Source organism: Pundamilia nyererei, unplaced genomic scaffold (genome assembly GCF_000239375.1).
Source record: "Pundamilia nyererei isolate P.nyererei 1_Seehausen unplaced genomic scaffold, PunNye1.0 scaffold00255, whole genome shotgun sequence".
Classification (NCBI taxonomy): domain Eukaryota; kingdom Metazoa; phylum Chordata; class Actinopteri; order Cichliformes; family Cichlidae; genus Pundamilia; species Pundamilia nyererei.
In genome coordinates, this window is record NW_005187656.1 from 75494 (window position 1) to 91753 (window position 16260).

Below are 16260 nucleotides of genomic sequence, written 5' to 3' on the forward strand. Positions count from 1 at the left end.
GGGGGTTTCAACTGTACTGTAACTGTAGATTATGTGTACACACATAACACAGCTATGTGTGTGTGTACGTGTGTGTGTGTGAACCCAAGGAGCTCCCATGGTGGTGTCCACCCCCATCTCTATAATTCAGCCACAATTACAAGGCTCTCCTCTGCTGCAGCTAATGAAACCATAAGTCAGCCAGAGACACACACACACAAACACACACACAAACACACACAAACGCACACACCACTGCAGCAGAACCAGCCAAGCAATTGGGGAAATGAATGGAAGATGAAAGTGTAATACATAGAAAGAAAAAGAAAAGCTGTTTGAAAGCAGCGAGGCGAATGTGTTGGTTTGTGTGTATGTCTGTGTGAGTGCTCTGCCATCTGATTGTGTATTCCATCTGAATTATAGTCCTCAGTACATATTGTGCTGGTGTGGATGTAGGAATGACCTAATGTCTCAAAGTGTTGCTTAACTTTGCTCATATGCACAGATTCTGGAAATGAGAAATCCAAACTGGAGAAAAAGTCTTATATTATGCAGCTTTTGGCACGTTTAGTGAGATGAAATGTCACACAGCTGACAACTGCTGGACGGATGTGTAGTATAGGAGCATCAACAGCAATAGTATGATCATCGCCATTCTCTGCTTCCTCCTCTGAATAATTGTTTCTCCATGTGCAGCAATAATGCAAAGCCTTACTCTCTTCTAATTTCGAACCACTAAACCAATAGTGTTGCACGGTCCAACGGGGGAATGTAGAAACAATATTACGAACCAATTTCATGCTGATAATTAGCACACAGGTGCTCTGTTCAGGGTGTACACTGCCTCTCGTCCAATTATGAGCTAAGACAGCCACGAACTCCTTCGGCATGTATAAGGGGGTATAGATAAATAGGCTGAGATGTGCAGATAATAAGGTGTTGATCCCCTCACCAGTGGCACGCACAAACTGTAATGTCAGCTGCAATTGTTCTCACATGGAAGCCAGTGAAAACAAATTGCTCATTGGTATTTTTCATTTGCTTTCTGATTGTCTTCAGTAAATATCTGTTGTATTCCTCAGCCATAACATGTCCATATGATGAGACTTCTGGAGGTGCTCTGTAGTGTTCAAATCCTTTGTTCTTGTCGGTTACAGTGTGCTGCCTCTATGGATAGGGTTTTGAGACGTTTGGAAGCAGGTTAATGACCACTGGCACCCTGTGCATTTCACAGATGAGAGCAGGTACACCGTGAGCACATGTGCCAGACGTAAAAGGGTCTAAAGAAGTCACGAAGAAAGTTGCGCTGTTTGTAACATTGCCTGTAACGTTGGTCAAAGGACTTGACTGGGCTCCACGCTTACATTACCTAAATCCAATAGAAGACCTCTGGGAAATTTCCTTTAATTTTTGGAACACTGTATAATAAAATTGAGATATTTCTGGAAAGTTGGATTTTGTAATGCTCTGTCTGACTTTTAGTGTTTGGCGTACTTTGATAAGAAACGGTGGCCTCGAGATAGATCAAATCACAACAGGTGGGAAAAAGTTTGCTTGTTTAACAAAGAAACTAAACCATACTGAATATGTCTCCTCACACTGCTGACACTAAAACTCATTCACTCTCAATTCAGCTCTCTCTGTCTGTCTCTGTGCCATGATGTGCTTGGTGGCAGGGTGCGCCTGGAGGCCAGCGCATTTAAAAATTCTCCTTTTTTAACTCCCTGCCTTCTGCTTAAAGTGTAGGTGCAGGGAGGGAAACAGAGGGAGAGGGATCGCTGGAGGCAAAGCAGCTTCACAGAGAAGTGAAAGCCTGCAGTCTTTGCACTTCTCCTCTCTTCTCTTCTTTTCCCTCTCTTTCTTCTCTTTATTTCTTTTTCTTTTCCTTTCCCTATTTAGCCCTTTATTCTCATTGAATCCTATAATTATACATGCAGTGTGTGTTAAAAAAATCCTGCAGTGCCACAGCATGCTTACTGCAACTTTGTTTCTTTTCTTCCTTATCTATGAAACCCACTCCTGCTCTCGCTCTCTTTCTCTCTCGATTCTGGTTATTCACTTTTTTATGGCACAAATTAACATGAAATCAGCCATAGTGCTAAAATACAAAAAAAATATTTTCTACTTTCAATCAAGTCAACTGGAAAATGTAAAAATGTTATCACAGTGTTGTCATATTTTTCTCACCGGGTAAAACCAAGAAGTTTATTTAAGCATGTCATACTTCTCTCTGAATCCATTGTGTCAGAATTTACATACCACTTATGTCATTGTAAAGTATGTTGTATGCAACAATGCCAAACCTGACAGGTTTGATAGTGCTAGCTAACGTAGCTGCGTAGTAGCTTAGCAAAATGCCAATCTGATAACAAAGTGCAGCCTTTTATTCTAATAATGAGAAATGACAAACAGAAAAAGTATTGAACAAGCAGGCACGGAAAGTCATGACACCACCTGAAATCTCGCAATAATTAGAAATCAATCCTGCCACTTAGTGTCACGGCCTGGAGGTTCAGCTGGTCGCTGATCAGCTGTTTCTCTCTATCTCTCTAGTTCTCTCTCTCTCTCTCTCTCTCTCTCGTGCCAGGGTGGAACTCATTATGGGTTCACGCCCTTGGCCCACGCCCTCGGAGGAAGAAACACCTGTGCCTCATCAGTGTGGATGGCATTTAAGCCAGGAAGCAACGGCTGTTCTTCACTGGATTGTTGTGAGAATTTCACCCTCTGGACTGTTTTCCCTGGTGTTCCCTGAGTGACGAGTGTTCAAGTGGATTCGTGTTTGGATTGTTTGGAGAGAAACAAGAGTGTTCACCTGGATTTCCCCCGGAGCCCTGCCCCTCTCACCTTTTGTATATACACTCATTGGACATTGTTCACTAATAAATTCTCTTGTGTGCATCAATCCCCGGAGTCCAGTCCGTGAGTCCACCTTGTACACCGTGACACTTAGACCAAATTAATATCAGCTGGTTCAGTCCCATCTGAGGGCCTATAAAAAGGTGTCTCATGTCATGACGGGTAAAACCAGTGAGCTCTCTCAAGACCTTTACAACCTTATTGTTGTAAAACATACTGATGGCATTGGTTGCAGAAGAATTTCTAAACTACAGAACGTTCCAGGTGCTCTCTGAAAGATTTTAGTCACAGGAGGGAAAAGAATTATCAGAAGACTTTTCCAAAAGCCGAGGACCACTTGTGGTAAGCTACAGAAAGATCTGGAATCAGCATGTACCATTTTTTCAAAGCAAATAAGTAATACACTCGAACCAGATGGCATTTTGGTGCAGGATGCTGTGGTAGCCATGCTGGTACAGTTTTGAATAAATCCCCAACACTGTCACCAGCAAAGCACCCCCACATCATCACACCTCCCCCTCCATGCTTCACAGTGGGAACCATGCATGTAGAGGCCATCCATTCACGGCGGGTGGAGCCAAAGATCTCAAATATGGACTCATCAGACCAAAGCACAGATTTCCACTGGTCTAATGTCCATTTCTTGTGATCCTTGGCCCAAACAAATCTCTGCTGCTTGTTGTTTTTCTTTAGTAGTGGGTTCTTCTGTCTTTGGACTTCTGCATCTCAGCTTCTTGCAGTAGTCTGTTTTCACACGTGCTCTGAATGATTTGTACATATACTGACTCCTGTAAAGACAAAGAAAAGGCTGAACAGATTAAAAAACCCTACTGTAAAGATGAGAAAAGTTGTGCAGAGTAAAATAGAAACAGTCTGTCAAAATTTAGCAATAGGTCTATGTCGGAATCCGGACTGGTCCCTCTATCGGTGACCGAGGAGCTAAGGGAACGCATTGTGCCAACAAGTGTCCTCACAGCAAAAGCAAAATCGTGTGTGTGGTATAGGTATTACTCATGTTGTCACTGTAAAGATTACTGTGACACAGCCGTAACCCTTAGTGACAAGTTGGCAACTCCCTAGCAGCATCCATTCACTATGGAAAAATCCATATTGCTAAATCAGTTGGCAAATGTTTGGTGGAGGTTGCTGGTTGCCGCTGAGTGCTGCTAAGAGATTGCTGCAGGCGCCCATATTTGCATGGAAGATGCCAACTCGTTTGCAAACACAGCCTAACTCTTTTAGAGGCACAGTTTTTACTTTGAAGGCAAAAATTCTCTGTTTCTTGCGTTTTTAAAGTTGCATTGTCACTTATCAAATAGTTGTTTGTGTCTACAGAAACATAGTTGCAGTTGTGGCAATGTCCTAGTGACCAAAGCTGTTAAAATTATCAGTGCAGAATTGTATACTTCTTTGACAAATTTCTACTAATGACTATCAGCAACCTCCAGCAACCACTTGCCAACTGGTTGGAGAATATATATTTTTCCCTAGTAACCGATCATTACCAGCAGGTCACCGATCTGTTGACCTGCAAGACTGGAGCTTTAGCAATGGATTTCAGAGTGACACCCAGCAACCACTCACAACCAGTCAGGGAATACTCATTTTGTTCCCTAGCAACCACCTGTCTCTAGGCCTGTGTGACTGGGGTCTTGGGCAGGCAGTAGTTAGTAGTAGTAGTTAGTAGTAGTTAATGCTGGACTGATTCTCCAGAAGTGCAACTCAGTGTAAAATCCTCTGAAGTCATGTTTACATGACTGTGAGTGAATGTGACAGAAGGCAACTTTGCCTATTCTTTGAATATGTGTGTGTGTCTTTGTGTACGTACAGTGTGCACCTGTTATGAAGGATTTCCACCTTGAAGACGATTTGCACTGACAGCACATGAAGAAGAGGTGATGGGGTTAAAACAAATAGGAGGGAGAAGAGTAGGAGGAAGAGGAGGAGGGGAATCTTGGTGCAGTTCCAACTCTGAGGTCACCTTAATATTTGATCTGCTTCAGTGGATGAAACGGTCAGAGAGCAGCTGCAATAGAGAGTTGGAGGGAGAGAGAAATGCAGGATTAAAAACCAAATGAGGGAGGGAAAAGAAAACCAATATGGGAGCTACTGACATTAGAAACAATACCAGGGACAAGACCTGCTCTTTGTTCGTTTTAAGGACCTTTAAGCAAAGCAATGGAGGCAAACTCTGGTTTATTACAGCCAGCATTGTTTTGCCTTTGCTTTGTGACCATAATTTCAAAAGACATAGGATGTAAAGTCAGGTCAAAGGTCTGCAAAATTGCAGCTGTTTACAATAAACACTTTTGTTAGTAGTTTCACAAGAAGCATAAGAATAGTTTTTGCTTCACAGAGTCTTGCACATCTGGATTTTAATGCTAGATTCATTGAAAACCAGAGCTTAGAATATTGGCACACTTTCTGCAAGGGAAAAGGAAATAACCTGAATGAGCTTGCTGAAATACAATCAAAATTTCAGAATCGTGACACTGGTCTCCTCAGAAACCGGCTCCATGACCACGGCAATGCCATGACAACCCTGAGGCCGATCAGGAAATCAGCAACGCAGATGGCAAACAGACAGATGATGAGGACAGACACATACAGAGAGATGGGGCGATAAAGGGATGACGAGGGGTTTCATGGAGGGAGACAGACACGATGCCCATTGGAGGATCTGATACAGATAGAAAAGGAGGAAAAGTGGCAAGGAAGTTAAACAAAGTAATAACAATAATATTATATACAGGGCAATAAAAGATCCCTCTTTAGGATCATATCAAGGATTAGTTGTACCGAGGCGCTCCAAAGTGGTAATTTGGCCTACTGCTGAAAATTTGTGCAAGCAAATGTTGTACACCGCTTTAAGCATAATTGTTTTCAATTTTCACAGGATGATAGCAGATATGGTGCTTAACCCCTTCCACACTGGAAGTCCCTGTCTTGCAACCTGGGTGTAGAAGTGTTAGAAAAAGTCACTGAAGAACACGAGACCTAGAAGAAGTTTTTATTACATAAAAAAGGGGTTTAAGTTGTTAAAACTATTTCCTGTTGTGCTGTCAAGTGCAGCATTGCTACTGAAAGAGACTGAAGAAATTCAGATTACCTTCACAAATGGGAAATTTCTGTTACTGATGATCATTGTTTGAGGTTTAATAGTCCAAAAGCAAAGCATGAAAGCAGCTATTTCTCTGAAACCGTTCATACTTTGTTAGCTTCTGGTTAAAAGATTTGTATTTGCTCATATCTCGTGCCATACAAGGAACTAATGTCAGCGTGTCCACCGATGACAATTATGGTAACAATTGTTTGCCTTGATGCATGTGTGCAGGTGCTGTACGAGCCTCCAGTATCTTCCCCATCCTGAGTGTGATCCTGCTCTTCATGGGGGGGCTGTGCATCGCCGCAAGCGAGTTCTACAAGTCACGGCATAACATCATCCTCAGCGCCGGCATCCTCTTCGTCTCTGCAGGTATTAAGGGAAATAGGAAAACAGGCAGACTTAGAGATATAACAGTCAAAGTGGGTGAGGAGATGGAGGTAAACATTAAGAGGAAGCAAGTTAGAGGAGGTAAAATCTTTGTGGATGTATGAAGAGGCAGATGAAAATGAAGCTGACCAAAGAGCCAGCGTAAGTTAAAAACTATACTGATATACTGGGAGAAAAGGGAAGGGGAGCATATTAAGCAAATATTAAGAAAGGTTTCTGTTAGACTTGATGATTTTATGTTACCACTGTGAAAAATAATAGATATATAGATTATACAGTGGTATGATTTACTTTACTACTAGGAAAGTGATTGAAAGTGAAAACACACTGGCTAGTCCACCTCTCAATGGCTTAAGAAAAACAATAGGAAGATTAGGAGTGGCCTTGCCCTTACCTGAATCAGATTGAGATGCTGTGGCATGATCTTAAAAAGGTGGTTCATGCTCAGAAACCCTCCAATGGCTGAATTACAACGATTCTTCAAAGATGAGTGGGCCGTAATTCCTCCACAGGGCTGTAAAAGATTCATTGCCAGTGATCACAAATGCTTGATCACAAATGCTTGATTGCAGTTGCTGCTGCTTAGAGTGGACCAACAAGTTATTAGGTTTAGGGGGCAATGACTTTTTCACACAGGACCAAGTAGGTTTGGATTTTTTCCTCTTGATAATAAACACATTCATTTTGAAACTTCTGTTTAAATTTGTTTAATGATCTGGAACACTTAAGTGTGAACTTGACCATGTCCATATTTATATATATGGCCAAAAGTATTTGTTCGCACATCTAAACTTGGGTAACATCCCATTCTAAATTCATAGGGTTTAATATGATGTTGACCCTTTGCAGCAATAACAGCTTCAGCTCTTCTGGGAAAACTTTCCACAAGGTTTAGGAGTGTTTATGGGAATTTTTGATAATTCTTCCAGAAGCACATTTGTGAGGTCAGACACTGGTGTGGGAAAAGAAGCCCTAGCTCACAGTCTAAGCTCTAAATCACCCCAAAGGTGTTCTATTGGGTTGGGGTCAGGTCATTCAAGTTCTTCCACACCAAATGTGCTTATTCTTGGACCTTGCTTTGTGCACTGATGTGCAGTCATATTAGAACAGAAAGGAGCCATCCTCAAACTGTTCTCATGAAGTTGGCAGCATGAAATTGTCCAAAATGTCCTGATATGCTGAAGCATTAAGAGTTCCTTTCATTGGAACTAAGGGACAGAGCCCAACTCCCAACACCATAATCCCCCCTCCAACAAACTTTGCAGTTGGCACAATACAGTCAGATAAGTACCGTTCTCCTGACAACCGCCAAACCCATGCTCGTCTATCAGAATGCCAGACGGAGAAGTGTGATTCGTCACTCCAGAGAACATGTCTGCACTGCTCTAGAGTCCAGTTGCACTGCGTTATACAGCACCACATCCGACACAAGACAAAGATAGTGCAAGTTGCCATTTTGCCACAGAATTTTTCTGATTGTATATGTGTGTGTGGCTGTGCATGGTTCTAGGCCATGGCCTACTGTGCTGCACTAGATAACTAGTTCCCCTCCAAGTCAGAAGTGAGAGATGCAGTTCTGTCTCTCTCTCTCTTTCTCACTGTCTGCGTCTGACTCTCTCACCCTGTTGCTAGGCTAAGAGGAGGCCACTGGGATTACACTCTAAAAATAAGGTGTCCCTGATACTTTTTCTCTGATCCATCTCAATCAGGCCTACAAAGTCCTCACACCTCGGACTGCTGCTCTATGTCTTTGTGCAGAACTGTTTTCACCGTTTAGCTTTGTATTCGTCTTTTTTGTCTCTCTGGCTGTCTGTCCATGTCTGTGTCTATTTCTGGCCACACACACCCAGAATCCTCTTGTATGATGTTGAAAATACAGAAAGGGAGATAACAGAGAGCCTGACAAAGGATGTGAGTTGAAGCTCATTGGAGGCTGGGGGGAGAAAGAGGAGGGTAAAATACAAAGGCACAGATGAAAACATTCAAATAAGACATAAGAAATAAAAGTGAACCTGCCCCAGTTTGGAAAAAAAAATCCTGCACTTTTGGGAATATGCTTTCTTTCAAGTATCACCGATTCTACTCATATTAATGCTGTTGCGCATAGATGCACATTGCACATTGATAATTTACTAATTTATTTGAGGCATATTTATGGTTCTCTGCCATGCTCATTCATCAGCCACTTCAGCCATCAGATGTGAAGGACAGCTATTTGGCCACTTTCCTGGTGGATAACAATAGCAGTTGAAATGTAAACAAATTCAACATAAAAGCCTCAATTAAATATGAAAAGGTTGGTTTCTTATAATAATCATAAATGTCATTCTAGGCCCTGTGACTGCCTATTGAATCATTATACTTTCAGTGAAACACTACTATGTGTCAAAATAATGACAAATCATAATAAGTCATTTTAAGCTTTCAGAGGTTTGATTTTCCCCTCAGGGAAAATGTTCGGTATTAAAGACCTACACTTGGGTTTGCCAAATTACTTTTGTACGTCTGAAAATAGGGGCTATGAATAAAAATGAATGTAGTTCCTAAACAGTTAATGTGATCCTTTTTGTTAAACCACTAAAATTAAAGCTGCACGTCTGCACTTCAGTCACATGTCGACTGTTAGATTTGAAATCCCCAGTGGTGGTGTACAGAGGCAAAACTACAAAAGCTGCGTAGTCCAAAAAACTTGTGGACCCTACTGTACATGCTGAACTCGATTCAGCTGCTGCTGGTACCAGCTGTCCTAAATACAGTACTTGCTGCCCTTCTTACAGAGAAAAGTTACAAAAATGTAGTCAGTCTGAGCAGACAGTGAAAAGTGTGGAGGAAGGTAAGATTATTAAGAGGAAAATATAAATATGACATATGATGATCTTAATTTGACCTGATTTTATAACATATATGTTTTTGCATATTTACTTTGCATACACCGACATAACATTATGACCACTGACATGTGAAGTGAATTATGATGCTTATTTCTTCATCATGGCAGCTGTTAGTGGGTAGGATATATTAGGGAGTAAGGGAACATTTTGTCTTTAAAGTGCATTATGAGAAGAAGCCAAGTGGGCGGAGGCAGTGTGATGCTTTGGGTAACATTTTCAGATCATGTACACACTTTCATGGAAACAGTATTCGATGTTGTTTGAGGAGCACAACAGTAAGTTTGAGGTTCTGAATTGAATGGATGTGCTGGACAAACAAGTCCCATCCATGGAGGCTCAACCTTAAAACTTATAGGACTTAAAGGATCTGTTGCTAACACCTTAGTGCCAGACACCACAGCACACCTTCAGGGGTCTAGTGGAGTCCATGCCTCAATGGGTCAGGACTGTTTTGGCAGCAAAAGGGGGATCAACACAATATTAGGGTGGTGGTCATAGTGTTACGCCTGTGAATATTTCATTATACTGAGGTTAATGTGTGCTTAACGTGTGGCTTTGTCTACGATTGGCTGCATTTTAGCTCTTGAGCTAATCTCCATCCCTCATTTCTTTACCCAGGCCTGAGCAACATTATAGGAATCATTGTGTACATATCAGCCAATGCTGGGGATCCTTCCAAGAGTGACTCCAAGAAGAACAGCTACTCCTACGGCTGGTCCTTCTACTTTGGCGCCCTCTCCTTCATCATGGCTGAAATGGTGGGTGTGCTGGCTGTGCACATGTTCATCGACCGACATCGGGAGCTGCGTGTGGGGGCACGAGCCGCCGACTACCTCCAAGGGGCAGCCATCACACGCATCCCAAGCTACCGCTACCGTTATCGACGCCGCTCGCGCTCTTCGTCTCGTTCTACAGATCCCTCGCACTCTCGCGAGGCATCGCCAGTGGGCCTGAAGGCCTTTGGGACGCTGCCCTCCACTGAGCTGTCCATGTACACGCTCCCCAAAGGCCAAACAGGCACTCCGACAGCCACCTATAACTCCACGGAGAGGGACCACAACTTCCTGCAGGTCCACAACTGCATCCAGAAGGACCTGAAAGACTCAGGTGGCCATAGCAACACCGCCAATCGGCGCACCACACCTGTATGAAAATGACACAGACATTAAGAGAAATCAGAGGAACTCTGGGGGGAAAGACAGATTGTGGCTTAAGGAAACAGAAAGAGGGCTCCAAAAGACTGAGGAGCGAGGGGTAGGCAACAGAGGAGAAGTTCTGAGAGCTCCACAGCGCCTCAGATAATCACAGTTTCTGTTTAATAAAAAGGAAATGGAGTAAAATTGCATAAAAAAAAAAGAAACATGCATGATTTTCCCATGAACCATTGTTTAACAAGTTTTGAACATGTTTGTAAAGAGTTGAGGGGAAGGTCGGGGAAAGATGAGTGGGGATGGGGGGCATTCATGATGCTGGGTTGGGGTGGTTGGTGGTTGTCTCGGGGCTGTGGAACTGTGGAGTGGTGGGCTGGGCCAAACTGCCCATTTATAGGCGAACTTTATATTTTTTACTCTTCCTCAGTCTGATTGAAAGGCCCCACAGCCCTGCCTATGAACCAACCCTCGCACTACCATACCACAAGCCCCTCCCCCCCAACACACGCACCCTAAATTCCCTTATAAACCCTACTCCTTTCTTTAGTTACTGTATCTTCTTGATTTCATTCTTTATTCGCATTAATACTGTGAACCATTGCGGTACGGGATTTTAGCAGGGAGCATTTCAGGCCGCAAAAAAAAGAAAAAAACCAAGAAAAAACACATAAGTTAATATATGTATTGATTATATATAAATATATGAACATATATGTTAATAAATCATGACTCGACTTCCCTGAAGCAAAAAATATCAAGAAAAAAGAAAAAAAAGAAAGAAACAACGTAACCTACAATGAAACTAAACCGAGTCGTCATGGAAACTAAACCAAGGCGGAGGATTCATTGTGACTGGCTCATTTGATGGGCAAAGGCTTCAGCCTACTTGATAAACTCGTATTGGTTAGCGTTAGATACATTATCACATTCTTTTACAACAACAACAAAATCGTTTGGCCTTCCGCCAAAACCCTGGCAGCCTTCTTTGTTCAGGGTCAGCTAGATGTGAGTTGGCCACTCTTGCTTTTGCCCCATACAGGGGTGGAGTGAAGAGAGAACTCTGGGTAATGGATGGTCTCTCTGCAAACTTGCAGATGACTATGGACAATGAATCGTCACTACTGCCAAAGACACAAAGTAGTGCGTGTGAGAACATGGCTACGAGTGAGCTGAAGCTAAGTGACTCCAAAAAAAAATTAAGAATTTTCATGCATGCTAATCTAAAATCATCCGATCTGCTTTTAAGGAACCTATGTTTTGAACAACTGAACAATGATACCATGTAAGGGCAGTGGGAGTGAAAAAAGTAGTAATTAATGTTACAGTACTGTGTCAATTTCTACTTTTCTTTATCTTGTTTTTCTTTTTGAGTGGGTTATTTGGGGTGGGGTCTCATCATGCTTGAAACAAAAAAAAACAACCTTTGAAAAACGTATCAAGGCTTTTTTTTTAAACAGAAGAGAATCTTATCTTGCCTTTTCATTAAATTTTATTTCCTCCATTACTTTGGACTTTCACACAGCCTTAGTCTCTTTCTTTATCTCATTTTCTTGTTCTTTGGTTTTGCTTTGTGTTGTTGTAAATGACAAATTAAAACAAAAAAACAAAAAAACATAATGTCTTTCAAGGTGCCAAAACTGAATGATTCTGAACTTGGATGCATCAAGTCCTGATGACAAATAAAAATTGAACCCCCCGTAGGGAACTGAATGAGTCTTTGTTGTATTATATCTGATCTAACCTGAACGTGAAACATGAACATGTAGAAACCGAGACTACAAGCCCAACTGCTGTTGAAGATCTGGCTCTGGCTGCTGGGCTGGGGGTCAGCATGCACTCAGCTTTATCGTCACTCTGGGTTTATGGCTAGCTTTGTGTTAGCATGCTGACTAAGCAGATACAGTTGTTTCTGCATTTTTGTTTGATTTATTTCCCTTGTAGCCATGGTGTGTAAATAACCTTTGTAATGCATAATTGTAACCATAACGTAATTAATAAATATTAATACATTTAGTACACTAACAGTAATCCACTAACGTTACATTACTGCATTACTGAAAAATATTTTGGGACTACAATAATGCATTACTTTGGAACACATTATGCCCAGCACTGGTGATCCTTCTGTGGAAGTTTGCACGGATGCCTCGCCACTGCATGCGTCTTTCAGCCAGAAGAGCTAAAAAGAAAATGAGCCCAGAAGTTTTGTTTTTTCATGATGTGGTATTTAAGTATGTGATAGATGAGAACATTAGTGTTCAAGGATGTGTTATTTACTTACTTGACATTATAGATGCATCACTGATGTTAGCTGTACTGCTAATGAAGGACATTGCTAATGTGTCCTTTCCCACAAATGACTTATAAATCTAAGATGTAACATCTAAAAAACACTTCATAGATTTGATATTCACCGCTTGTTTAGGCATTAGATGAAATGTCACGTTCTTTGATAAGGTACAGAGCAATGCAAAGGTGAGCAAATGGCCGCTTCGTTACACTCTGGTGCGTCACGTAACTGTTGGGCCACTAACTCTAATCTAAATAAAATCAGCTAATTGACATTTAGCTGATATTTATTGTTCTGAAAACTGTAGGGAGTGCCTCTACATTTAGATGAGATCCTACTGCCATGAGTGAAACACTTCCAAATGGTTAAAGCTGGTTCAGCTGGAACAGCCAATCCTAGCAGTTTGGCTCACAGTGGCTCAGGTGATACTCGGTCACTTTCATTCATTCACTTTGACTTTGCCTTCTTAGTCACTCATTCACAGCACTCTTCAGCATCCCTCTTTCTGTCATTCTTTCACTTTTTTCTCTGTTACTGTCAGCTCTTCATCAGCTGTCTGTCCTGCCATTTCCATGAGCTCTGGAATAAATCTCAAATTCTTAAATCAGCCTCGATGTCCTGCATGTTGCATGAAAGTCTGCATCATGCGCTGTCTGTCCCTCTCTTTCCTCCGTCCCACTCTCTCTCCTCCCCCGGTGTGATGATCAAAGTGGCTGGCATGTCTCTCTGCAGTACTGCTGAGATCACTGAAGAGCAGTGAGCGAGCGGGGGAGGGAGGGAAGGAGGAAAGAGTAAAGGGAGTGGAGTAGCAGTTCTGCTCTATTCAAACAGCAGCACGCTGCCCCCATCTGGACCGGAGGTACATAATGATTTTTCTTCATCACAAAATTTGAACTTGGTGACCTCGCCGAAGTGCAGGGAACATAAATCTTCCACAGAGCATTTGCACCATGAATATATTGGAGGCTAAATTTTGTTGATTCACAACAGAGTCTAGAAAGATTTTAAATATATTTATAGCATCATTCCACAACAAAAGCCATCAAGGTACTTTATACTGTAAGGTAAAGACCCTTTAATATTAGAGGGAGAAAGCCAACAACCCCTGAAACAACCCCTATAATCAAATGCTTAGAGGAAGGGTTTTTTTTGACTAGGAGCAGGCAGACTTTACATCATTCCCTCATCTGTCACTCAGCCATCTTTCAAATCTGCTCTCTAGAGTTTGCACAAAGCCAGTATCTGGTATAACCACCTTTTCCTTCTTTAAGTAGAATTCAGGAATAGTTCTCTAGGTTTCTTTAAGGGCATTCAGAGCTCTTCTTCAGATGTTGGCTTTCTTTCGTTCTGTTGTCTGTCAAGATGATTGCACAATAATTTTAAAATAATGTTGAGGTCCAGGCTCTGGAGAGGCCAATCCATGGCTGACTGAGAGTGTTTTTCTGTCCTCGTGTGCTTTTAAAGCACTGGCAGTGTGTTTTTGATCATGTTGTGGGGAGAAATGAGGCTGCTGCCAGTCAGATACTTTCCAGATGGAACTGCATGGTGGCTCAAAATCTGACAGTACATTTCTGCATTTATAATTCTATTCATCTTGACGAGATCCTCAACACCAATGGCTGAAATGCAGCCCCAAACCATGACAGAGCCTTTGCCATGTTTTACAGATGGCTGTAGACAATCACTGTTGCCACACTGATATTGATAATGGCTCCTTGACAGTTAACCTTCCACTGAGACCATTTCTGATGAGGCTTCAGTGGACAGTAGATGAATCAAATGAAGTCTTGTGTCGGGCCTCTTAAATCTTTACCTTTGAACCTACTACTACCTACCTTTATTCACTTTGCTCAATTGAGAACTTTGTTATTTTTCAGGTCTGTTTCAAGAACAAAATAACTTGGTTTGAGGGTTGGTTGAAATTTTTTCCACAGTATTGCACTCTTACTGGCTGGGAGCTCGCAATTTTATTGTGATATGAGACGACTGCCAGTTTCACACATTGCTACCAATGACTGTTTTGTTTTGTTTTCGCCTGAGGACTTTAAGCTAGTATTTGTTGGCCATTTTACTATTTGTGCAACTCTGGTAAGGATTTACAAAACATCTATTGGACTGCTTTGTACAACAAAATGGGGGGAAGTTATGAATGCTAATGGTTATCTCAAATGTAATATTACAATTCTTACAATACTGCCCGGAGGTTACCTTAATTATCTAAGAATGCAAATGCAATGACTGCTATTATAACAAATGGCACCTCAAATGGGAGATAATGAAATAAAAGACAAACAACCAAAAAAATTTGGTGGTGACGCAGATGAGCTCAGAGGCACGGTAGCTGATTATTGTAAGGGAAGCAGATCTGGGGGAACAGCTGCTGTGTCCTCCCTCACCTGCAATTAGTAAGCTTTTTAGGTCATGGACAGTTAGAGGCTATAGAACAAACCATGCTTAGATTCAAGCCTACACACGGACCGAAAAAAGCAAAAAGAAGAGAAATCAAGGTTGAGGTCAGTTCGCCTCAAATTAAATCAAATGATAAGATTGTGAGTTAGAATATTTTTATAATTATTGCATAATTTGGTGTGTCAATTTAATAAACCTGCACAGAATTGTGCCTGGCGTCAATCTTCTTGGTCTGCTGTGGCATGAGACGAATATAAATTGTAAAAGAGCAGCAGCAGCAACTTTAAAAACTACAGGTGTTAAGCAAATGGAAACAGATTTTTCAGAGAGTAAGCCACCAGAAAGGCAGAAAGCTGATCTGCAGGAAAAGTGCGACAGAAACAGAAAAACAGCCAGAGTAGGTGTAAGATATGAGCTGGAACTCTCCGCCCTGTGCTCAGGCTGTGTCATGAATACAAAACTCTGTGTTGGATGAGGAGCACTGCAGTGAAATGTAGCTCAAATCAAGTCCTCGGGTCCCAAAGCACACTCAGACCTTCCACAGATATGATGTGCTGTGTTGTGCTACGCCAAGAGCGTGGATCGGTTTTAATGAAGTCGCTGTCAAACCATTAAACATGTCTGATGCGTTTTTATTAAGTGTAAAAGAGCACAGCAAGCATAATTGACCCAAATATAAACATATGGTGGCATTTTAAGGTAATCAAAGTGTCAATTAGGTTGTATCCAAACATAGCAATTAGTGCTTCAAGTGTTTACTCAACCTTTGCACATGTGGGGATTTTCAATGCAGCAGCTTAGGCTCTGCTTTAAGTTCAACACACTGCATTAAACCTGATGACAACTGTCTGTGAAATTGAATCAGAAATTCATCAGTCAAGGCTTGCACTTAAGAATTTCTGCTTATTTTCATCCACTTTCTCATCCACGATTCTCAGCATCCACAAATTTCTGTTGATCAGCTGTTTTGTGTTACTGTGACAAAATGTAGTTTTGGAGAAACTACTAGTGGAACTTGCACAAAGGCAGTTTAGGCAGGTGACATATGTCTGTCTGCGTATCAACAGAGTGCCAGCATGGTGTGCTGCCCAGTGTGGGCAAAGTGAGATTTGGAGGTCCAAACAAAGATCGACCAAATGGACCAATACGGCAATGCCACGATGATCCATTTGGCAAAGTAAATCCATTGGG

The 16260-nt window shown here is 41.8% G+C and overlaps 1 protein-coding gene across 1 annotated transcript in view; it reads left to right on the forward strand.

Moving 5' to 3' along the window:
• Nucleotides 1–11822, forward strand: part of cacng2b (calcium channel, voltage-dependent, gamma subunit 2b) — a 63161-nt gene extending 51339 nt beyond the window's left edge. Inside the window, exons 3-4 of the mRNA XM_005749797.2 lie at nt 6170–6310; nt 9838–11822. Of these exons, the coding sequence (XP_005749854.1) occupies nt 6170–6310; nt 9838–10370 (674 nt within the window). The 3' untranslated portion in view covers nt 10371–11822. The remainder of the gene's footprint in view (nt 1–6169; nt 6311–9837) is intronic.
• The last annotated feature ends 4438 nt before the right edge of the window (nt 11823–16260 follow it).